This window comes from Protopterus annectens, chromosome 9.part0 (assembly GCF_019279795.1).
Source record: "Protopterus annectens isolate FY-2018-M chromosome 9.part0, PAN1.0, whole genome shotgun sequence".
NCBI lineage: Eukaryota > Metazoa > Chordata > Ceratodontiformes > Protopteridae > Protopterus > Protopterus annectens.
The window spans coordinates 178,380,237-178,405,984 of NC_056743.1; the positions used below are offsets into that span (position 1 = coordinate 178,380,237).

At 39.6% G+C, this 25,748-nt stretch overlaps 1 protein-coding gene across 1 annotated transcript in view; it reads left to right on the forward strand.

Moving 5' to 3' along the window:
* CD59 (CD59 molecule (CD59 blood group)) overlaps window positions 1–25,748 on the forward strand; it is a 499,932-nt gene that overhangs the window by 165,254 nt on the left and 308,930 nt on the right. Inside the window, exon 2 of the mRNA XM_044082718.1 lies at window positions 23,303–23,389. Within this exon, the coding sequence (XP_043938653.1) occupies window positions 23,335–23,389 (55 nt within the window). The 5' untranslated portion in view covers window positions 23,303–23,334. The remainder of the gene's footprint in view (window positions 1–23,302; window positions 23,390–25,748) is intronic.

Here is a 25,748-nt window from a genome sequence, read left to right on the forward strand (position 1 = left end):
TGGTAGCCTCTGATATATATATCCATCTCTCCACAACATTCAATGTAGATACTTAGACTGAGTATTTCTGATGCCATTTGGCTTACTGATGTTCAGTAGGTCAATCTGTATTAGATCGGAGGATGTCTTATATGCCAGACATGTCACCTCTAAGCACCTCTGTAGGATACTAAGTATAGTTTTCAATCTTTGAGGTAGTCCATGCAAGACCTATTGTTTAGGACTTTTATCCTTTTAGTAAGGTGTCTTCAAAGGTATCCCAATTGTTGCATGGGTGTGGACAGATACATGCCAAAGTGGGCATTATACCAAATAATTGACCTAATGAGATCTTTGTAAAGGGGGGACAACAACCTCTCTAGATCTAGTCACAGTCAATTTGTTTATAAACTGTGCGATATAGAAAGGCTTTCTTATGACTCTGGGCAGATGTTGGTCAAAAGTTAGGTCACTACACACAAGTTCCCAAATGCCAAACAATTGGGTCAGTTCTCAGAGGGCATTGTCATGATTTTGATACCAGTTATTTGGGACAAACCTTCCTGCATGATGGTTAAGTCATTTTGGGGATTCAGTAACTGCTCCTAGCTTGCAGTCTTCTCAAACTTAGCTGGCCAAAGTACTTTGGTATTTCCTTTTACTTTTGAGGTGTATATGCCAAACAGAAAAAGTCCCGGTACCGAACCCTGGGGGATTCCATTGGTGACAGGTCTTTTCCTGTATTTTGATGATCTGCATCTTGTGAGCAAGTTGGTATTCCAGCTAGTGATGCAAGTGTTTGTTCCTACATTATTCATCTTTTGTACTACACCTGACTAGGGATAGTGTCAAAGGGCTTAGCCAGGTCAAGGTAATGTGGTGTGAACTGTTTTACCTTCATCCATTGCTTTGGTAATGAGTAAAGGTTAAAATTTGCCCATGATTTTGAGCCTTTCACACTTTCCATTGGGCTATTTTCAAACATGCTTTAGGGCCATACATACATGTATGCATTCTTTGATTCACCTTCCTGATTGTATTAAATTATATTCCTTGTATTATACAGCACCACTTGTTAGACTGTGTTTTAAATTTGTAGTCTTGAACAGTTTTCTAGTAAGCAATGAAACAAAATGTATGAACCAGTAATGTCAAAACTACCCATTTCAGAAAATTTCAACCTTAAAATGCCACTCAAACTTTTTTCCTTAACTTAGGAAGTGCAAAGGATGGCAAACATGGCAGGCAAGGATGAGCTTGCCCAGTATGACTGCCAGCAAGAAAGAGGAGTGGTATGTTTGCCTTTATATCCTGCAATGAAGGAGGATTGTCATGGCAAATGCATGAATGTTACTATGGTAAATTTATCTTGGTTATTCTGTATTATCCATGCAGTATGCTCATTCTTTTTATTGCCAGTTGGGCATCGCAAACCAGTGGTGGACCAACCCAAAGTCATTTTCTTTCCCAGCTGAACTGACTGAGGAAGCACCTTATATTATGTTGGAGGCAACATTGCAGAGGGTCTAGACTTGTTTCCTGTCATTGGACTAGTTGTGTACCAAGTGTGCCAAAGAGGCAGTATTAATGACTTACCAGCTGTCCTTGTTCAAGTGGACTGTAAACAAAACATATAATGTTACTAGTTAGGAAATGCTTTAGGCTATTCTGCAGTACTACGTGAAATTAATGAAAAAGTGCTTTATATGTATATGCCACCTTTCAAGTTACTAAAAGTACTTTATTTAGACTCTTAACCAAAAACATAAATATGAAAGCAAGACATAAAATTGTGGAACATCAGAACATGATAAAATGCACTGGATAAAGATTAAAATAAAAATTGGCACTAAAAATCATAACTGACATGAAAAGTAATCCTGCTTTTGGATCATCATTATTTATATATATATATATATATATATATATATATATATATATATATGTATATATATATATATATATATGTATATATATATATATATATTATATATATATATATGGGTACCTATTACTTCACCAAGTCAAAACAGCGACACATGTTCGACTCCACATCATCGACACTTCATAACATCGACGTTTCAGGTAAGCCATCTTCCCCCTCACAGGACCCATGGTAGCACTCGTTTCACTATTAAGAAGGTAAGGACAACGCTGTCAGGGTACATTTTGAAGAATGATGTAAACCTTACGCGTTAAAAGACAGAAACAAGTGCTACCATGGGTCCTGTGAGGGGGAAGATTGCTTACCTGAAACGTCGATGTTATGAAGTGTCGAGGATGTGGAGTCAAACATGTGAGTGTCGCTGTTTTGACTTGTCGGTGAAGTAATAGGTACCCATATATATATATATATATACACTTTTCAAATAATTTGTATTGTAGATGATTACATGAATTTGTGAATTCAAATCACATTGTAAGGTGGACTAGATTAAGAAGGGGTGAATATACCCAAAAAATGTTTCATACAGACGTGCAGCATGTCTAAACCAGTTCATATGCACTGAAGCACCACAGTTGAGAAGCACAGTTGTCACAAGGTGGCCTGCTCTGTCCCTGATACTTGGTGCAACATGCATTCTGCACTGTAGCATTATACTTTTCATGTTTTAGAGTGAATTGGGACACAGTAGAACTTTAAATGTAATGATTGTTTTTGTGTGTCCTTTCTGCCACCATGCCTTCTGACCAGTAAGCTTTTCCCTATCAGACTGTCCAGCCCATTCATTCTCCTGATCCTGAGAACCCTCCAATAATGGTGACCGCTAGCTAGGGAGTGGTCATCATGCAGGCACTAGTAGTGTTGTTTTGGACTCTTGCTGGCATCTCAGCAATGCGTGAACTTGTGTGACCCTAACCTCATCCCTGGTGCTTGATGTGGATGCCCCTGTTACCACACCTATACCTCACGTGGGCTGCTGTCACAGGTTTGGGACTGTAAAGCACTTATCCTGTGGTCCTACTGCTGTAGTACCGGGACCACCATCTCCCTTCCCTAGGATGGGCAAACTGGCACAAACCTTTCACCCATACTCTCCTGCCCATGTCTTTTCGCACTTGAGCTGCTATTCAAAATTGTGTCATCTGGGTAATAAAACAAAAATGCTCAATAGGTATCTATGCCATGACAAAACCAGAGCAAATCAAAACACAATCTCAGGCACAGGAGCACAGATATGGACTTTAATTAAAAGAAAAAAACGTAAAGCTTTCATGTAGCAGTACTTAATCAATACATTTGTTTATATTGAAATGCCAGTATTTAAATGATAGTCATATGTATTCCCAAATTAAAGATGTGGGAAATACTGTTCTGGAAAATGGAGAACTTTTGGCACCTACAGTATGTCCTTTAATTCTTTATAGGCATTAGGAGTGATGGTGCCAGTTTCCTTGAGAGAGGTATGCTTGGTGTGGGTAGATGCCCCTGCAATGGACTTGTAAGCTTCATAAACACACACACACACTTTATCAGCTAATGATCAGCTTCAGAAATGGAGCACTTGTCAGTAAGATGTAATGGAGCAGTTCTCCAGCTATGATCATGAAAGCTACAACGGATTTATAAGCTTCATAAAACACCCCCCCCCCCCTTATCAGCTACAATAGACTTATCAGCATCAGAAATGGATCAATAAGAAGTAATGAGAGCAGATCTGTAAAGCAAATCTCCTCTCTGCCCATATTGAAAGACAACTTAGATCTATGAATCTGAAATGTAAGAATTATCCAGGTCTGTCCCCAGTACTACTAATGGACAGATGCAGCTCCTAAAAGCTTTACCCTATACACAGGTCCAAATATCTATAGTATGATCCCATTTATTCTCACTTGGCATAAAATAAAAGAAACTGGGATGGGTAAGGCCATTCTAATTCTAAATAGGATGGATAAATTCAAGCACCAAAAGGGAAACCGGCTAATCTTCAACTGGCCTACAGTGGCAGCTAAATTAGTACTACCTATGTACCTATACACACCTTGTTTCTGCCAGACCTCCAAACACTGCCACTTATGGCATAGAATGCAAATACTTGTAATGGAGAAAAATAAGTTTTGGCCAGGTCAACTCATTACTCTTAAACAGCACTGCCCCCCCCCCCCCCAAACACACACACACACACACACACACACACACACACACATGAATAAAACATGGCAATACTGGTTTTACCGTGATTTCAGCAAATAGATTTTTGGCGCTATCTCTGTCATGCCATATCATTGACCACTGTAAGTGTCAACTGCAATAGTAGTTCCCTGGAATACACAAATGGCCTCTGTATTTATTAATTACTTTCACTTTGTTATTGTGAAATATATCACAATCTGATATACGAGGTGCACACAGTAAAGTATTCTGTGTTACCTCACGGAAATGCACACTACACATGCAAAGCCAGATCACTATTTAAACTGAGCAAACAATGAAAGGGATAGGTACTTTACTCCAAACTGTTCCCACCTCCTCCCAACAGTTATAGCTGTTTTCAAGTGCACTTCTGATGTCCAACTTTGCTAACAAGTGATGGCAATATAATATTTTTATATTTTTCTGCCACTAATAATTAAATTGAATAGCACACCCATTCCCTGAAACTTACTGTTGATAAATTCCCTGATATGAAGCAATGTTTCATTAATGAAACTGTTTCCCTAGATCTAATGAACAGTAAAGCCATCATCTCGTAATGACTGCCAACAAGGTTCACATTAAAATACATGTAGTGATCATAATGTACACCACTCTAGATTGCACTGAATTATCTGATACATTCCTCCTTGTACATATAAAGAATAGTTTTTTGTTTCCAAATAACAAAATTGATCACATAGGATTGTCTTTTTTACTTCAAAGAAAAACAGATGTTCACAGTTTTACACACTAGGAAAAGTATGAAGGGGTAAATCAGTTCAAACTTTACATACTCTGAAAAACAGTATACAAAATGCACCAAATTACAGTATCATTGGGATCTGCTTACAAAGCAAGATACAGACTACTAACCCCAAAACTGAAATGCAAAACAGCCATATATATGCAAACTAGGCTAGCATTGCTGAAGTAATATAAAAGTACCGACTTTCAAGCAATTAACATATTCTGTGTGGGGAAACATCTAAATAAATCTATTCAGCGTAAAACACTACTAACATAAGCACATCACTTGAAGCATATTTTGACTGCATGCCAAAATAGTTCCTCCAGCCATATTTCTTAGCCGTCAGCAACACATCAGGATGTCCAAACTTTTGCCTAATGCTTGGTCTATTCCTCGTAAAATGCATGGTTTTCAGGCAAATCATTTAGGATTATAGTCACTAAATGATGAAAGACATTAGAGGTTAAAAACTATAGATCCTTCAGAAAATGCATGCTAATGCAAAACCTGTTCTAGCAACTTTCTAAATGTGAAAGCACAATATTTAAAAATCTGTGACTGCTTTTGTCCTTTGCAACCCTCACCTGTTTTGGCTTTGCCCAGAATTCTTAAACGGACAAGTTAAATGACAACTATGAAATTGAATTATTGCTTTCTCTTCTGTAATGTCTTTTTCTGCTACCTGTTGATTCCCACCAGTCAAAGCTGCGATTCAGGCAGGGTGAAGCAGTTATTTTATCTCCCCCCCCCCCCGACTCCTGTTCTGAGTGATAACGGTAGAGATCAAGTCATTCCACAAACTCCCATCTCGCGGTCCCCCAACAAGCATTAAACATTTAGGAAAGTCTCCTACCGATTTTCCAGCAGTGAAGCCTAAGACACATCCTCCTTGTCTTGTTTCAACCAGGAGTGCCTACTTTTAAATATGCATATATTTCTTCCCTTCAATCTTATCATAGCATGCATGAAAATGCCCTTGCCCTGCAGCCAGAACTTTTTTTAGCAGTTTTCAGTCGCTCTACGTATGTATTTTCTGAAGGTGCCTAGCAAATCTGAGTAGACTACGGAGTTTATTTTTTTTTTTTTAATAAAAATGTACGCATTATTTATAGCAACTGGCTTTTAGTTATTGCTACACATGGACCTTGTTTCTGCATTCTATTTCTTTTTTTGATTATCTTGTTTGGTTGCATTTATAGTGTGAATATTTCTAGTTACGCTCCTGAGTGACTCTGACAGCATGCTAGCAGCAGCACTTATGAAATTAATTCATGTTAGCATGCGATGCGTGCATGAGTTCTACAGGTCTTGAAGCTGGAAAAGTGAGGGGGTGCTCCATCCCCTTCTGGTTCCGGCACCTATGGCCTGACTAATACCATCTGTGATTTTATTCATCTCAAAATTGTACACCAGAGCTTTTACTGCTTAGTGTGGTGTTTGTACTGTAATGCTGGAAAATATAGTCAAATACTGTTTGCTTAATACTCCAGTAAATGGCTAATAACTGCTGTATGCAGAGATGAAAGCCCAGTTCCACTGGAGTCATCTTTCTACTACAAAAAGTGACAAGATGTAATGTTTATACAATGCTGTTACCACCACCATGTGGCCATTCCTGTAATAGCACCACAGATAATGTTTTCTTTCCTGCTGATGCTTGTAGCACAAATGGCAACCTTGATGCGAGTACTACCGCTGTGGCGACCCCTAACCGGGGAAAAAGCCGAAAGAAGAAGCTGTGGGTGCTACGAAGTCTGTAGCTTGTGCTAATTTCACTTTCATTTTTGAAAATGCCTCCTCCTCATGGGGTCCCCACTCTAAAAAGGTGGAGTTTCTGTTCCTGTAACATTTTGTATAGAGGAGCAGCTGCAGCTGCATACTCCTCTAAATTCCCTATTGTATTTCACGATTCCCATGAATTTATGTAAAATTGCTATAGTCAATGGCTTTTCCATTTGTGAAATGTTTTGCACATGCATAGGGCAAGGAGACCTTCCTGTTTATAATAGTACTAGAAACTTGCCTTGTAACACAAACTGAATTTTTCACTTTTATCCTTGAACCCTGCCTGCTGCAGAGTATGGAAAACTTTAAGAAGCTGTACATGCTCTTCTGCTGTATCAGACTGGATTAATATGCCATCAGTGTAATGTAACACTGAATCATCCTTTTTCAAATGTTGCAGAATGGATCCTACTGTCTGAAAAATAAATGGACTGTTTTGAAATCCTGGAGGTAATTTTGTCATGACATATTGCTGTTTTTTTTAATATAAAGGCAAATCGTGGCCTTTTTTTTTTTTTTATCCTGAATAGTATTGCAAAAAAGCCATTTGCTAAATCTGTTACTGTAAACCACTTAATTTGTGGCTTATGTGCAGCCAACTCTGGAACTCCCAGAATTAAATGTGCTGTAGGAGTTGTGTGTTGATTAGCCTTCTGTAAATCAATAACAAGATAACTATTGTCTTTTTTTCTTGACTGGCCAGATTGGTGAATTTGTGGAGAGTTCCTTCCTTTTCCCATTCTGCAGTACATTTTTGCATATATTCTTTTGCCTCCCTAGGAATGGGATATTGTTTTTGAAATGGTGGTATATAATCCTGATCACTACCCACCCCTACCGGCATTTCTAGTTTTCCAAGTCGCTGGGACCCTTGGACCACAGGTTTGGAAATTGCTGTTGTAAATGCTGCCACACATCCTCATTGTCTGTATTCACATGTCCTGTAGGCTTGTCAGGTTTTTCAGGTAGAGAGATTGCATAAGAACCTGCACTTTTCTCTCGCTCTTCTTTTTTCCTATCTCCTATCCACAGAATACCATTGGGCACGTCAGTTACTATGCGCAAAGGTCCTAGAATGGCCATACCAATGATGGTAGTTGAGCAGGATGGATGTTTTAAAAATGCACCCTTCCATGTCTGTCCTCCTTGGTTAAATTTTATGTCTACATCTTGGCTACTCACTGCATAGCAGCATTGTGTGCCATTAAATGGTGAAATGCAAACCTTCTTTTTTTTAGGGGATGGATACTCCTGCTCCTGTGTCGAAGATTTTTCCATTGTGACCCCTCTACCCAGATATCAATCGGTGGTCTTCTGTCGCTACCCTTTTTAAAAAGTAGTCAAAGATACCAGAGTAGGGGGGAGCATGCCCCTATTGTAAGGAGATTTACTCCTCCTCACCTCTGTCAAATACAATGTGGCACACTGCATGTTCTTGTTTGTCTTTTGTGTGTGTGTGATCTACTCTACATACTTGGGCAACAAGTAAGAAAAGAGATCTATTTCTTCTACCTGCTCTTCCAAATATTTTGGATTCACAGGTGAGGCTGCTTGAAATTCTGTGGGACAATCCTCCCCTTTTCCTGTGTATTGATGGCTATTGTAGCTGTCTCTAACAATATTGTAAGGTCTCTGGTATAGACCTGTTTTTCTGACTTTCCTTGCAAATCTTTTGGGTCCGTTTTTGGAAATGCACCCTGTTCTTCATTCTTTGTATTCCTAATTTTGTAATGATTATAATTTTGCTTAACATGCCCTATTTTCTTACAAAAAATGCATTGGTGACTTTTTTGTTCATTACCTGTGTTTGATCCTGCTGCTACAGACACAGGAATAGGAGTCAGTGGTGCAGATGCAGCTGTTTCTGCTGGTGGTTGGTCACACCACATATTTCCCTGGCTTTTTACCTCCCCAGTCACCTCAAATGGCTCACTACCCTCTCCTAATGTAAACATATGGTGTGAGTATAATGTCCCATCTTCGGCCATAGTCTGTCCTTTCATTAGTTTTTGTCCTAAATCAGTGAGGGTGTTTTGAGTTTTCTTCATAAATGCACTAATATCCCTTGGAACCACTTTTACTTGCTCTAGAAAACAGTGTGTTATCTTTTTGTATATCTTTTGTTGCATATCCTCTTCTGACCTTTGATTGTATAATCTGAAGTGCTCAGCTTGTTCCATTAATTTGTCTGAGATGGTGATTTTGAAATTTTCTAACAGTTTAGCTGTGAGAAGCTGCCCCTGTGCATATGCTTTGAGAACAACTGTCATACACCCTACTTTATCTAATTTATAGTCCTTTTGATTTAACTAGATGAACGTTTTAAAACATTTGGGAATAAAAACCCAAAAAAAATCTGAGTAAGGCATCTATATCTGTACATCAGATCCTGTGTGAATGCTACCCATTCTTCAAATGCAAAAAACATTTTATCATTCCACTGTGGTAAACTTTGTAATAACCTGGATTGTATATATAGATCTGCAGTGGTTCTCTGATATAATTTGTACTGGTTTTGTGTTTCGCAATTCCTTAAGTTTGGCTATTAAATTGTTCTGTAGATTAGTCTTTTTTGGATCTGTTAATTCATCCTCCTCCTGTTGTAAATGCCGTTTAAGGTCTGCATTTTTGTTTTGTAATTCTTTACAGGATTTATGATATTTCTTTATTAGAATCTTCTGTTGACTGTAGGCCCCTATGCACATTTGACAGAGTTCCTGTATATCATTTCTGAACATGTTGATCTCATCTTGTTTGTCTTTATAAGATTTTTTTTAATTCTTATATTAAGTTATTATAAACCTTGTCCCTGTCCTCATCTGTTGCATGCTGTGCAGTGGCTTCATTCCACTTTTGTACATTAATTTTTAAAGGGTGTAACAAGATCTACAGGGGATTCTGTCAGCAATAGATTTGACTGCTGTTCTAACTCTGAGATTAATGCAGTTTGTCTTTGTTTGTGTCTTTCGGCTTTTCCTGGTTAGGGGTTGCCACAGCGGAACTCCGGTCCGCTAATTGGTAGTGGATTTTTACGTACCGGGTTACCAGCCCTGACGCACAACCTTCAACGAAGGCATGCCCCATTCATGTATGCCTCCACACACAAGATGCTCTAGCTGAGAATTGAACGGGACAACGTCTTGCTATGAGGCAACAACGCTACCGCAGCACCACCACCACAGTCTATGCAGTGATGGAACATAACTGTTTAACATCTGGATATAATGTATGCATTTCGTCTTTTTCTGCATTGTCACTTTGAATAGTGGCCTGCACTGTATTTTATGGCATTGCACATGGAAAGCAGTTTCAGATGATTCACGCAAACATTTACTATGACATGCCACTCTTTTTTTTTTTTTTCCAGATACCAATTAAATGTTATAACCCACTTAAGTAAAGTTTTACATTTACCAATGTGCTGTGTATACCAACATTGCATTTTGTCCCATATTTTGTCTGGTTGTTCTGATACATTAGAGTAAAGCTGTTTACATTTTCTACTACAGTCCCTAATGGCATCCATACTTGTATGTGACACAGGGAAGAAGTCTTGCCACATAGCAGGTGAACAGGTGATCAGTCTGTTGCAAATGACTTGAAATTCCCCAGTAGTCATTCGAAAAGCTGGTGAAATGAAACTGGCAGTTGTAGTTTCGAAACCTTAGTCTTCACTGACTTGGAGAATTTATGGCACTGCGACCTTCATGCATAGTCTCACTCTGGATTCAGATACCTGAAAACTGTACTGCTGCAAGCTGTATAAAGCTGGAGTGCTCCTATTTAGGATGCACCAGTGTACACATGTCATTTACTGTGCCTTTTATTGGAGTGAGCCTGTACAGGCACCACTCCCCCCTGTGTTCAAATGCAGGCTACACTTGACACTGAAAAAATTAATTATAATTATGTTGCTGCTGCTGTGCTATAACCAAGTCTGGTTATAACATGGGGTTTCGCATATTTGCATTTACCATCTAAGAGACGCATCCTTGCAGTTTGTACGCTGATGAGAAAATATACTTTGCAGCACAATACTATATTAACTCTAGTGCAGTTGCTAATAACTTATTTTTAGGACAGATGACGCATACAATACTGTTGCAGCTTTTAGCTTTAATGTACAAGGTTTACTTTACGATTAGCATAGATAACATTTAATTCTCCAGCAGTTACATTGGAACAAGTGCTTTCCTACAAATACCGCTAACACAGCTTAGTTTTATAGTCTTTGTATACTGTTTTTCTCACACACTTCGGATACTGTTTTTCCTCTTGGTGTCTCTCTGTTTCTGTGAGGAAACACTTCTCCTGATGCTTATGAGAAAGCATCTAATATTTACCTTTCAGAGTTTTTCTACTGATAAGGAAAGGTCTTGTGAGAAAGCAAGTACAAATTGTTTTTTTGCTGATTTTGTAAAAAAAAGTACGTGCAGTCATCTGAGAAAGTACATCAAACTTCCTTGCTGATATTGTGAGAAAGCATACAGAATTGTTTTTTTTAGAGATTCTGCTGACTCTGTAAGGAAACATGTCCATTAACAGATGTTGCTTGTTTTTCACAACACTTGTACTAGTTAGGGTTATGTTACATAGTATGAATGCTCAGTTTACATTGCTAAGCTCTATTTCTACATTTAAGCAAACTTTTATTAATGCTTTATTTTATGGTATATTTACAGCAGAATTTATTTCAGCCTTTTATTCAGTGTTTAACACCTACTACATAGGTTCATATTTAGTAAGGTGAGTTTGTGTTATGTTTTTTGCTGAGATGTATTAGGTTGCTTTTTTATGGTGGGGGGGGGGGTGACTTTTATGAACAGTGGGACCAAGGTCTCTGCTAACTTTTTGAATTGATATTTTGCATATGGGAAGAGTGTGGCCAGTTGTATATTGGTCTTGGTTTGTTATTTCAGCTTAAATTTAGATCCATCCATCCTTAACCCCTTTTTCCCAATTTGCACATGGGGTCTGGGTGTCAGTGACCATCATCTCGAGCCAAGGTTTACACCATCAGGTGGCTAACCCTGCTGTAGTTCATTCGCACCACGTACTCATGCACACACACACATCTATGGCCAATTTTAGTGTGTCCAGTCCACCCACTGCATGTCTTCGTAATGTGGGAGGAAACCCAAGCACCCAGAGGAAACCCACGTGACTGCCGGGAGGATATGCAGACTCTGCACAGAAGGCACCTTGCCAAGAATCTAACTGGAGAACTTCTTGCTGTGAGGCAACACTGACTGCTGCAGCCACAGATGTTTTGCAAGAAACGCATTCAATTTGTTTTATATAAAAGAGTATTATGGAGAAAGACAGGCTGGGTAGATGTTATTGTTTGTGACCATTGGTTGAAGTCCTGAGTATTTGAAGGAGGTGGGTTTGATAATTGGGGATAAAGGCTAGTAGAGTGAGGACAAATAATGAAAATCTGACTTGGGGCATTGTATTTAACTTTGGTTTTATCTTTGTTAGGATAAACAAATATTAGGAGGGTAGTTGTTTGGTTATAGATGTGTAATTTGATAGTTATAGGTGGCAAGGATTAAGACAATTTTTGAGAGTCTTGGGTGATAAACTAGAGTGTTATTATTGGGAGCAGCTGTGTTGATAATTTTCCTACTGGTGCTATGTAAGTATTAATACAGAGTAAGAGGGTGGCGGTTGGGATTTTGGCAGTAGGGCTGGGGAGTGGAGTGAGCCTAAGCATTAGCAAGAGTGAACGAAGTGGGTTGGGAACTTGTCAAAAGACAATCTCTGACTTAAAGTAAACTGCCACAAATCTGCTGAGAGATAAGTAAAAGGAACAAGGCATTTTAAAAGACCTCTGTACTAGTAGACAAATGCCTTCGTTTTGTTGCTGTAGGCAGAGTTTTAATAGGAGAGTTTGTCCAGTATTGCCTTGACCTGACCAATGGTGATAACAGTAAAAAATTGTACTTGACTATTTGAACAATTGTGTAATGTAAGGAGGTTTCCGTGGATTTTGAAATGCAAAGTCCAAAATCCCACCTCAACCCCCATAGACCAGTAAAAGAATGTGAAAAATTAAGCCAGAATGCAGTAATTCATTTCTGAAAAAATACTGACTGTGACCTCAAAAGTGGTTACACAAGAAGAGAAACTTAAGAAGGGAGACAGTGAAGTGCTAAAAACCATGAATTGAGCACAGTTAAAGGAGAAAGTTATAGTGGGACTGCTGGGTTCTAGAAAATGGAGCTGTTGTAGTGGGCAAAGTTCTTTGTTTTAGGATGCCACTGTGTTTATAATTTATATACATATATAGCCCATAGACTAGACTGTGGTGGTGGTGCTGCGGTAGCGTTGTCACCTCACAGTTAGACGTTGCCCGTTCGATTCTCAGAGCGTCTTTTGTGTGGCGACATGCGCGAATGGGCGTTCCTTTGTTGAAGGTTGTGCGTTAGGCCCGGCAAGCCAGCACGTAAAAATCTACTGCCAATCATTAGCGGACCGGAGTTCCGCTGTGGCGATCCCTAGCCGGGAAAAGCCGAAAGACACAAACAAATATAGCCTATAGACTGGTGGGCAGACTGTAGACTTCACTGGTACTATTTGCTTGCAAGGACACTTCTGTAGAAAAATGAACACACTAAAGAGACATTTGTGTGGGGCGGGGCTAGAAACTGTTGCACATGTGTTGCTGGGTGTGACACACTCATGGCAGAGGGCCTGTATACTGAAAAGGCACAATGTAGCTAGACACTACAATATAGAAATAACTTTGCAAGCATTGGGAACATGAACCACAGTTTTAGAGTAATGAAGTTTATTTCACGTGACGAAAATAAATCCACTGGTGTCCAGGCTACGAAACGAGCAAAAATAATTCCAACAAAGCCAGTCGGTAAAGCAAACCGCAGTTTAATCTTCAGTAACAATAAATCCACTCGGTTAAGTGCTTTCGTCTGATAATTCTGACATAATCAGAACCAAGAAGAACATTTAAAATCCAAAGCAAAAAATACAAGTTATATTGAAGCACCCATACACAACCACCAGTGATGGTTAGTCATTAGACACACCAGAATTAACTTGAGTAGAAACTACAGTACCTTGTGTATCTATGCTCACAACCTAATATTGAAAGCTCCCAAGATGCTAAAGGGTTAATGCCCTTATTTTCAATTCACTAGAGTATGAAATGTGTTCATTCAACCCAGGAGGGTTAGCTGCATCTAATCTCATCTGCCACAACATTTCTTTGTAATTGATTCTCCCAATCACCCAATAACAGTGTTACCTTAAAAAATCTGCTCAAGAATCAAAAAACAAATGTATTAAATTTCACGCAACAGAGTGCCTTGCTAGTGCACTTTTGTCTTTTTTTCCATATACTGTATTAATGCTGGTAGATTCTTTGCTTCAAGCTATTCTTAGTCTTACTTTTTTAAATTTTCCCACAAAATTGACAAGTTTATTAATTACTTGGATGTTCTACTTGTGAACAAAGTGGACGGCACACTCACTACAAGAGTATTTAGGAAACCCACACATTGCAACACATTTACATTATGCAGGTTGGCACCCAATGCATCAGAAAAAAGGAGTAGTTAAAAGTCAGTTAATTAGTGCATCACGTCTTACATCAGAATGTTCAGATTGTATTGAGGAATTCTCATTAATTAAAACCATGTTTATTGACCGTGGCTATCCTCTTGACCTTTTGGAGAAAATTGTTGATTAAGTTTGGTTTGGGAGGATAGGTTATGCACCAATTATAAAACACGGCAAGACAAACATGGTACATAATACTGAGACGAATACAGCTAACACTTTTTCAGGTAACATTATGGTGATGCACTGCACTACACAACAGATGTGAAAGCAATTAAAAAGATTATAAATAGAAATTGAACGTTGCTGCAATCTGACCGCAACATTTGTCATTTATTTAAATCTTTACCAATATTTACATACAAGAACAAGCAAAATGTTAAAGGGACTTTGGAAAAAATGCCTGTGAATTATGGTGTTCCCACAACTAGGAAGTGTCAACAGTGTGCTTACTGCTCTTTTATATTAATGTAAATAAGCAGGGTGCAGTTTTGAACAACATTACTTTATGGGATGCAACAACACACTTGAACTGCAGATCTCAGAAAAATTATTTACCTTGCCACATGTTGCACATGTGCGTTTTGTTGGAAAGACTAACAATAGCTTGAAGCAAAGAATCTACCAGCATCAATACAATATAAGGAAAAGAGGCAACAAAAGTGCACTAGCAAGGCACTCTACATGTTGTGCGAAATTTAATAAATTTGTTTTTTTTTATTCTTGAGCAGATTTAAGGTAACTCTGTTATCGAGTAATTGGGAGAATCAACTACTGCACAAAGAAATGTTGTGGCAGATGAGATTAGATGCAGCTAACCCTCCGGGGTTGAATGAACACATTTCAATTTCTAGTGAATTGAAAAGACTGACCTTAACCCTTTAGCATCTTGGGAGCTTTCAATATTTGGTTGTGAGCTTAGATACATAAGATACTGTAGTTTTTACTTTAATTCTGGTGTGTCTAATGACTAACCATCATTGGTGGTTGTATATGGGTGTGGGCCAATAGCCTAGTACTAACCTATGAACCTAAAAAAAAAAAAAAAAAAACTTGTATTTTTAGCTTTGGATTTTAAATGTTTTTGGTTTTGATGTCTGAATTATCGGATGAAAGCGCTTAACCGAATGGATTTATTGTTACTGAAGATTTATACTGTGTTTTGTTTTACCGACTGGCTTCGTTGGAATTATTTTTATTTCACATAAGATCACCCATTGCCAACAGTTCAAAAACACATGCAAGAAAACCAGATGTAGTCCATGAAAAAAAAAAAACAATAGTATTGATCAGTGAAACTGCAACACCCAGTGACTGCGTCTCTTTATATGCAAGACACTTTGTTATAGAATACCAAGATATGTAAGTAGAAATGAGAGCAATATGGAAGAAAGGTACCCAGACAGTTCCAGTAGTAGGAGCAACAGTTCTAATTAACAAAACAAAAAAAGTAATACTTATGTATGCTACCAGTACATGTAACCAGTATGAATTGCCGAAGGATGCTAACAGTACATGTAACCAGTATGAATTGCCGAAGGATGCAGTTCGAGCACATTATGGGTGCTAAGAAGTGCACTCTTGGCTAACATCAAAGATGGAAACCATACAAGTTTTATGAGCTGTAATCATTCCCTGATTTAAGAATAGGGTCATTTCCCATCACTGTATTATAAACCCAAAAGCTGTTAAACTTAATCAAGATAACTATGTTGTGGGGAACGGGGTAAGGAGACCTGTTTTGTGAAGTCAGAGGCCAGTTGCATGATCACTACCAATTGATTATTGGCATGCTTTGATGGGGAGCATTGTCAGTCTGACAGTAGCAACCTGACAAACAATACTATGGCCATTACCTTTCAAGTGAGACATCAGAAGTGTACAGAAAGTGCCATATGGGTGGTAGGCTGTGTCCTAACAAAGGACTAGTACAAGAATGTTAATTCACCGGAGGTTGCTTGGGGAAAGAAGTGTAAATCTAATGCAATAACAGCCATCGTGAGCATAAGTTGTATACTTGTATACACAATTATAATGCAACCTGGCACTTTTCTAATGAGTATATAGGCCTGCTGGTGGGGAATATACTTTAGGATTATCCTGTTGAAACAGTGGCACCACAACCAACCTAAAAAAGTAAAACCACAACTACTTTGTTCCTGAAAATGATTTCAAGCATGTTAAAGGTTACTGCATGAAAAAGGAAACATTACTGGGAATTGTTTTTTGATGCACAGAAATTAATTGGACAGACTTTTCTGTTACCAGTGTACCGGACATTCACAGCTGCAAACAAACTGCCACTGTTTCAACAGGATAATCCTAAAGTATATTCCCCACCAGCAGGCCTGTATACTCATTATAAAATTGCCAGGTTGCAATATGTGTGCATACAAGTATACAGCTTATGCTCAGGGTGGCTGAATGCAGCCCATATCCAAAAAACATCTTTACTGTGTTTTCAGTACATTAAAAGTAAAATTAAATATTTCACCAACAAGGCAAAACTCCATACAGGGTGATGTGTAAACTCCATGTACTGATAAAGGCGGTGTGCTGCATTGAAAATTGGAACTCGTACACAGTGAAACACATGAGGGTAGAATGGCAATCATGATAATATTTTATAGCAGGGTTTTAGATTAAAAATTAAAACTTTTTGTTATGGACTGTTAGAGGAATTGACGTGTTTTCATATACAGACAGCAGTTGCAGTGTTTCAGAGGAATTGTGCTGTCAGTCTGGCATTAATGTAGTTTCCGTTGCAGGAGATATATGACCTCTGCTCAAAATGCATGTTGAAACTAATGAGCAAAACCTCTGCACGAGGCTGCTGTTAAACTGGAAGTGGGGAAAAAGTAAAAGTCCAGACAAGTCCTTGTTTCTCTGTGCATAGTAAGGGTTAAACACAATGAATTGGCCTTCAGTGTACCACCTGATAACTTGTGCTTGAGATGCAGTGGAATATTTGAGAGCAGAAGGGCATTCTTTGAGCAGATTTTGTACCAAAATGTACTAATACATCCAGAAATTTTTATTGCAGACCACCTTAAGGGACTACTATATGGGCTTCTATGGAGGTAACAAATACAGGGTTTCAGAGGACTTTTAATGTTACAATCAGGGCAGAGTATGTGAAAAGCTGTTCGTTTCAAGTTTTGAAAAATCTAATGTAAATGCTGTTTTGTAGGTGAAGAGGGCTTATTGCAGTGTTTTAAAGGTGTGGCAAAAAAAATAAATAAACCTTAAACCACTATCAGCGGAATGCTTTAAATATTTATGGTAACCATCGACTCTGCTAGAAGAATTTAAAAACTGCAAGCTTTCATTTGCAAGAAGCCCTTTTATTTTTCCATCAAACCCCTTTTATAGCAAATATTGTGATAGAGTTGTCCTAAAGTCACTCCATCCTTTACCTGATTTTGTTTTTCTAAATCCTTAAAACAAAGGATGCAGATCTACATTCCTTGGGTAAACTTGTACCTGCCTAGGAATAAAGAATTTTACAAAGGCCATCTCTTTCTGTCCGTGGTTAAAGGCAATGAGGGAAAATCATTTTTAATGGATATTTTTTTAAGTGGCTTACAATCTGCTTATGGAGAAAACATTCCTGGACATGTCAAGGCCCATTTTACTAGTGCCATTGCAACCATCACAGGATTCCTTAGTAGATTCAGTGTCCAGTTTGCGACTGTAGCAACTACCCGGTCTTCGGCACATATATTCTTAAAGTATTACAATTTGGGGATTGCGTTTAGAGCTAGGGCAGAATTTGCTTCTGCCGTCCTGCAAGGTATGATCTTGTGAATTTTTTCTTTCTGACAACTTCTCTGTATGTGACTGGTCATCTTGGCAATAATGGCTACTGTACTAAATAGCATGGTGAATGTAGGAACTTGCCATAAAGGTAGATATTGGAGTGCATTCACCGTTTTAGTCCATGTTCCTTCCCTCCATCCCCTCTTCTCCTTTGTCCATGGGTTGGGCAGAGTAATCATTTTGATCCCTTTCCACCTTCCCGAAGAACTACCTGCTAGGTCCCACCCTCTTTAACCTTGCCATATTTCCCACAGAGGGAGATTGTGCCTCAGGTCCACCCCAGAGGTTCCCAGTGAGGTGCCCCCTTTATGGTCTACTTTTAGGCTGTAGAAATGCAGTCTTCTTTCTGGCTTTGTCAGGTCAAGAAAGATATGAAGATGGTACTGATGATATAAAAAGGCCATCTGACAGTGTCTGTATATGGCAATGAGAGGGAGTCTGCTCTGAAAGTTTGACCAGCCATTCAGGCTACCTGTGATTAGGATATCCTGAGTAGTGATTATAACAATGAATGTACATAACGGTGAATATACTCAAATGTCTTGTTTATGGTAAATTCTAACACAACTGTACTTTGCTTATGAATACTAGTAATACAGATATAGCAAGTAATTTTAAAGATCGTGAAGTGCAGATAGTATGTGTAATGCTACATGACATTTGTGACATATTGGTTATATTTGCCTAAAATACTTCTATTGTGGATAATTTATTATTATTTGAGCAAAAATTGTAGAAAAGAACTTAGAGGACTGCAGAGACAATAGTGTAGTACAGAGCTTCAATATAAACTATTTCCTGTATCTCTTCTGTTTCTGGGTGTAATGGCTATTTGAGTAGCTTGCCTCACCCTCTGGAGTAGTTGGTGTATATCTGTAGTTTGGGCCTGTGTTCCATCAGGGGCTGGATACATCTTTATTGGTATAAGATGCTCATACGGCTCTCAGTATGTACTAATTGATAAATGTCTTTTGCTTTTGGTTTGCATGTATTTCATAGGTAGGTACTAGGCTATCAGCCCTGGGGCCTATATAAGCCTAGCCAAGAGGTTCCTTGTCTTTCAGCACCCAAGAAAATTATTTTCCTGTGCCCCTGTCAAGCAGTGCTGCAGAAGTGATCCCCAGGTTGAATTGTCCCATTTCCCATCCAGTCGTCAAGACTTTTCTTGGGGGGCCAATGAAGAGCTTTGCTTGACATGAATGCGTTGTTTGTTCCAGAGTATGGGAAGTCTCAGGGACAGGAATCTCCCTCCAGCATGTTCTGTTTATTGTGGTGACAAGGCGTAGGTCCCTGGAGCGTGTGTTTCGGAGAGATTGGGGTTTCTTTAAGTGCAACATGTCCATCAACTCTGGGTTTGACATAGCTTTGTATGTTAGGCAGAGATAGCCTCTGAGTAGGTGATACTAGCTGCGTATGGCACTTGTTTGAGGCCGGTAATCCTCTTAGTGAGGTATTTCTGTGGCCTTTCCAATTGTAGGTGTCTTGTGAGATACATGCCAAATGGGGCATTCTACTCTATAGTGGGTCTGATGAGGGATGAGTAGAGAGGAACAATGACATCCCTTTTTTTCTAGAGGAGAGCCTTTTTGTGATGGTGTGCTACATAGAAGGATTTCCTGGCTACTGTGGCGATGTGGTTATCAAAGGAGAGACTACTGTCCACCTGTGTCCCGAGGTCTCTTATCACACTGTCAGTGTTTAGTGAACTACCACCTGTGTGGAAGTGCATGGGTACCGAGTTTTTCCCAACTGGGATGACATGCACTTCTTGACATTGAGCTCGAGTCCATGACTTTGACACCAAACATCTGTCTGTGTGAGACCCTTTTGTAGAATGTCTACATCATTAGGTGATTCTATTATGGTTCCCAGTTTGCAGTCATCTGTGAACTTTGTTAGCCAAAGACCTTCTGTGTTGGCCTGCACATCAGAGAAGTAGATGGCGAACAGGAGAGGACCCAGAACCAAACCCTGGCGTACTCCACTCGTCGCTGGTCTGAAGTCTGACTGGCATCTGCTACTTTTACTGTGTGGGTTCTGTCAAGTGAGCCAGTTGGCCACGCATCTTATGACAGGGATTTATGCCCAGTTTAGTAAGTTTATCTATAATTCCAGAGTGGGGGGATGGTATCAAAAGCCTTGGCAAGGTCAAGATAGGCTGAGTGCACTACCTTGCCCTCGTCTATGGCTCTGACTTATTTGAAGCAGTCACTGATCAGGTTTAGTAGACATGATCTACCATTTACAAACCCAAACTGAGTGGGGTCCAGGGTTTGGAGGTTACCCATGTCTTTGTTTATAAGCTCAGAGATGATGCATTCCATGGCCTTGCAGACCAGACTCGTCAGGCTAATGGGGCGGTAGTTTCCGGGGTCTGTGGTGGCACCCTCTTTGTGGAGTGGGATAACTGTCATGCGCCATTCAGTAGGCACACAGCCTGAGGTGAGGCTATGATTGAACATGGTACTTAGGTGGGGTGCCAATTCCTTCTGTAGTTTGTGTGGTATGCAGCCTGAGATATTGTCCGGTCCCATGGATGCTATGTTCTTGGCTTTAGAGAGTGCGGTCTTTACTTGTTCATCTGTGATTCCAGGGGCTTTGCGTTCTTCCGGTTTTAAGATGGGCCTTTTGGAGGGTGTGTGGGGGGTAGAGTTGGCACTGAATCTATCTGCCAGGATGTTTGCAATATCTGTTGGTTCTGTAATATGTACTGCCATTGTGCTGTTGCTCAGAGCAGATCTGAGTGTTGCCATTGAGATTCTTGACATAGCTGTAGAATGCTTTGTGGTTGTTTTTGGAATCCGTGGCGATTTTATTTTCATAATTGGCTGTGGAGGATTTTGAGGGATCTCAGCTTCTTGCTGAGGCTGACCAGGGAGTTTCTCCAATCTTGTTTGCCCTTTTTTGCAACAGCTTCTTCCTTCTGTTGTAGAGTTTGTTTATGGCAGGAGACCACCAGATTGACTTCCTTTTTTGGAGGATAGCATCTTGGTTCTGTTTGGGCTGGCACAATCCATACACTCGTGTATGTGCTTATACAGTGCATTTGTGTAAGATTCCGCAGTCGTACCTCTATTTTCTGTCTGCATGGGTGTTGTGAAGTTTGCCACTTCTGTCTTAAGCATGAAGTTGGCTTTGGAGTAGTTTTGACGGTGGTTTCCTTAATGGGGGAGGTATGGATGTCTAGAGTGATTAGCTTGTGTTCAGATCTGACCAGCAAGGAGTTGACCTCTGGCATGGAACACAGGTTACCCATATTGGTAATGCCCAGGTCCTGGATATTGCTCCCCCTGGTGGGGGCGTGGACAAGTTGATCCAAGGTGTTGGAATTTATGGATTCCAAAAAATGTTGAGCGAATGAGTTGGTAGATGAATAGTTTTCCCATTTGATGGTGGGATAGTTGAAATCGCCCATAATTAAGGTATTGGGTTGTACCTTAATATTTTCCAGTATCATAAGAAATGAAGAGTGGGTATCCTGGGGCATGGTGGGGGATCTGTAATGAACTACAACCTGGAGTGCAGTCTTGCCCAGTGTTAGTTGCACTTGGATAATTTCAGATGCATTATGTTGAGCAGCAAGCCTGTAGGTGTGGATATCCTTAATGAATATGAACACTCCAACGCCTTTAGTGTTTCGGTCCAGGTTAGGTGGCCGGAAGGTGTGGTATGAATTGCAGCCTGGTAATGCAGGGGTGCTCTCTGGAGCCTTGAGCCAGGTCTCTGTCACTGCACAGATGTCTGTTCTCCATTTTAAGGTGTGCCTGTAGTGAGTGCATTTTGAGGTTTAGACTTCTAGCATGGAGTAGCATTACTCTGAGTTTGCTTGCTTGTATCTGTTATGGTGGTAAATTTAGCATTTGAACCTTGCCTAAAAAAGGCAGTATAGGGGTGGCAAGAGCCTTAGCCAGTATCCAGAATCCCAGGGGCGACAGGTGCAGGCCATCTCTGGCAAAGCATCGTGGTCTGTCGATCATGTTGTCCCAGGCAGACAGATACTGGATCCCCTTAGAACGATACCAGAAACTTAGCCAATTGTTGAAGTCAATCATTTTTTCCTTGTACCACATCATTTTGGGCGATGGCAGGATGCTACTCAGGGCTAGGGTCATACCTGCCTGGGCTACAAGATCCGAAAGCTCCTCATGTCTCTTTTCATGCAGTCCAGGGAGGTATGTCTCAGGTCATTCACACCAACATGAATAATGAGTCGTAATTTTACTTGTTATGGAGTGACCTGAGTGCGTGCATTGCGGTGAATCCTGACACCCGACAGGCAGCTGATGGTAACTTTCATCTTTAGCCTGGTGAGTGGGACATCAGTGTGCCTGACTATAAAGTCACCTATAACTAGTGTGTTGGGTACATTGTTTTGCCTTGTGTGCTGAGGTTGAGTGGCACATGTATCATTCGGGTAGTGTTGTGGGGGGGTGGTTGTCTGCATTTCAGCTTGGGAGGTCTCTGTTGCTTGGGCAGATTTTTATTGAGAGCCCTGTGAATGTGGATGCGTGCTTTGTGTTTCTATGTGTGGGTTTTGAAGGAATGCGTGTTTTGAGTGTGGTGTGGTGCAGCTGTTAACCTTCTCCTCTTGACTGTCTGGTCTAGTCTTGGCTGGAGAGAGCTTGGCTGTATAAGTACGTCTTTCAAAGGTTGTAGTGTTAGGTGGTAGGAAGAGAGGTTATCGGTGTACATGAGGCAATTGCTACATTGCCCCAAGATGCCCAGATTCGTCAGGTGCACAGGAGAATACCGGGAGCTGACTCATGGACATGCTTAGATAGGCGTTTATTAATGTAAGTACCAATAACTGTTTTCCTCTTGACAAGTGAGGAAATTAGAGTGCTGTAGTAATTTGTAGTTTTAGTGCTTACGAGTTCTGAGCAAGTGCAGAGCACAAGGAAACCGTCTTGAGTGCCTTCCGATTGTAGTGTGTGATGGTGGTAAAGTAAATGCAGTGTTAGTTGTAGAGGGTTTGCATAAGTTGTACTTCATCATACTGCATCCCCAGAATTATTGTTTGTCATTTTGTTGACTTGTTTACACCTAGCTTAGAAGAGCTGTGAATGCCACCGGCATTACCAAGTAAAAGCATTTTAAGACGCTTGTTAATGGCACAGTATTTTGTAATATGCATACGTTTCCCCAGGACGGTTAGTCAGCAGTCACTTAGACCACAGTGATGATGTTACTTCAGAAAGTGCCATGCCTTACCGTGCCATTAAAAAGAGTAACTGTTTTTCTTTTCTGCTTAGATAAACATCCAGTAACGTAGCAGATCGAGACTATGAGCAGAATACAACAAGCACTCTTTACTCTCTTAGTGCTGTGGTGCAGTTCAGGTAAGTGCTTTTGGGGCATTTAATACGAACTGAAGTTGATGAGTATAAGTGGACATTTGATGTATACAAGAATGACTTAAGGAATTGTAAGATGTAAAACATTTTGCTAAATTGTTGAAATTTTGAGAATGCTTTGAGAAAAAAAGGGATTACTGTTTCAAGTGCAGGTTTTTTTTCAGATAATTGTTTAGTTTTATAAACTTGTAAAAATACAGTTCAGATATAACAGAAGAACAAAAATTTAATTGTATACAAGAGTCCACAGCAGTAAGACAGTAAAACAAATCCTTAATACTTTTCCAATAGATCGTTCAGTTTTTGCCAATGTCATATTTGTACTTAAGTTTAGAGTTCTTTCTTCCGTATACTTTTAGCTAAAATAAGAAAATCGTTAAAGATAAAGCAGATTTACATTTCCAATTTATTGTAATTTTACTAGCTATTGAAATCGCACAAAGGAGAGGCCATTGTGATCTGGGGACAATATCTGTTACTGGAGCATTAAACAAAATAAGCAAGTCATATGTATGACATTTATCTGTTGACAGTGCCTGAAAACTAAGTACAGTTTTTGATGGCCTTTTTTTTACTTATGTTGGCACTTCTGCTGTCAGAGGATGCATAAGATATTGGTAGGCACAGTAAATGTAGATGTAGAAATGCTATTATATGGGCAGTTACTGTGTGGTTTGTCAGGGCAAGGAAAATGTCAAAATTTTATGAATAAAATTTAAAAAGGCGGCACCATGCTATCTGCTATGCAGCAGATTTATTCATTTGTATGTACTCAAGTTTGCAGGTAAGGAGGTTATGCTTCCTCATGATACAGTTCATTGAAATAATTGCAATAAAATGCAAGTAGAGTAGATCACGGTTAACAAATTGTTTTGAAGTTAGCCCAACATTAGAATCAACTGCTCGAACCTGGCCAGCATTGTCTAATTGTCTAAAATACTGCAGGCAGTCGAGAAGTAATGTACTTTGGAAAAAAAGAAGGAAGCAGTGGTAGCTTAGGGCAGTTTGATCCCAGTTCAAACTTTGCTGGTCTGTGGGCATTTGGAGGAAATCTTTGGTGCTAGTCTAGAATTAGTTCTCAAATTAAAGAATCAACCTCTTGTATTAAATTCCATTCCCAACTTACTTCAATGCAAATGCTTCCTCTCTGGCCGCATCACTTAACTTTCTCTTCTGTACAGCCACCATTGTACCGTTAACTGTGCTTGTTGAGCAGTCTCAGATTTTCTCATTTCGGCAGTTATTTGTGCTACTGAAGACATCAAGGCATAATAATTCTGCATATGTATAGTGAAATGACTCACCAGCTTGTGTACATTATTACTACTAAATTACCAGCTTGTACATTTTGTATACATCTTGCGCTAACAATTGATATCTATACTGTAACTTTTTGATGCTTTGTCCCTCAAAAGTATGGCGTTAGTATTTTACATGGACTGTTTTATTTAGGTTTTGTCAGCAGAGAAGAATCTGTGTTTAATCAATCCTCTTTCCCATTTTCTGTATGGGGTTGGGGTTTTGTGTCGACTATTATCACCTGTTTTGATTCAGTGTCACTCTGAGAGCCATTCCTGACGGTCTTATGTCTTCTCTCATATCCATTCATCTGTTGTCCGGACTTCCTGGTTTCCCCTTGCCTTCTTCCTGCCTCTTCCAAATATTCACCAGTTTATCTTCTCCTTTCCTGCACATGTGCATAAACCACAATAGTCTGCTCTCTTTGACCTTATCTGCAATTGAGCTACTTCAACTTCTGTTGTCACCATTCATCTGTTCTCATTATATATCCTACCACCCACTTCAGGCACTTCATCTTCATCATGTTTGGCTTCCTCAACTGCTTTGCCTTAACTGTTTCTGTAGCATATATATGTACTGGTCACACGACACCAGTGTTTTGTACAGCTTACTTTTCATCTTCGGTGACATTCTGTCTCAATTCTGACACCCTGTGCCATTTGGCTGCTTCCCCTCTGATTCCAACTTTGACATCTTCATTTAGGCTGCCATTCTTCACACTCTCCCCTTCCAGATACTTGGAACAGATTAACAGCTTCATTATTTTCCCGTTCTAGCTCAGTTGTCATCTGATTTTCCTTGATTTGTGTCATGACAATTGCCTTTTATACTATTTCATTCCATATGCCTTAATTTTAACTTTCTGTTCCTCCCATCATTTGCTGAAAATCCTTCTCCATCTGCCATAATTCCACATCACCTGCACACAGCAGCTTTGTTCATGTATTCCCTTTAACTTGTTTGCTAATATAGTCTCACTGTTAAGGAGCAACAGTGGACTCCGATCCAAAGGCATGTACAAACAGTACTCAAAATTTGAGGG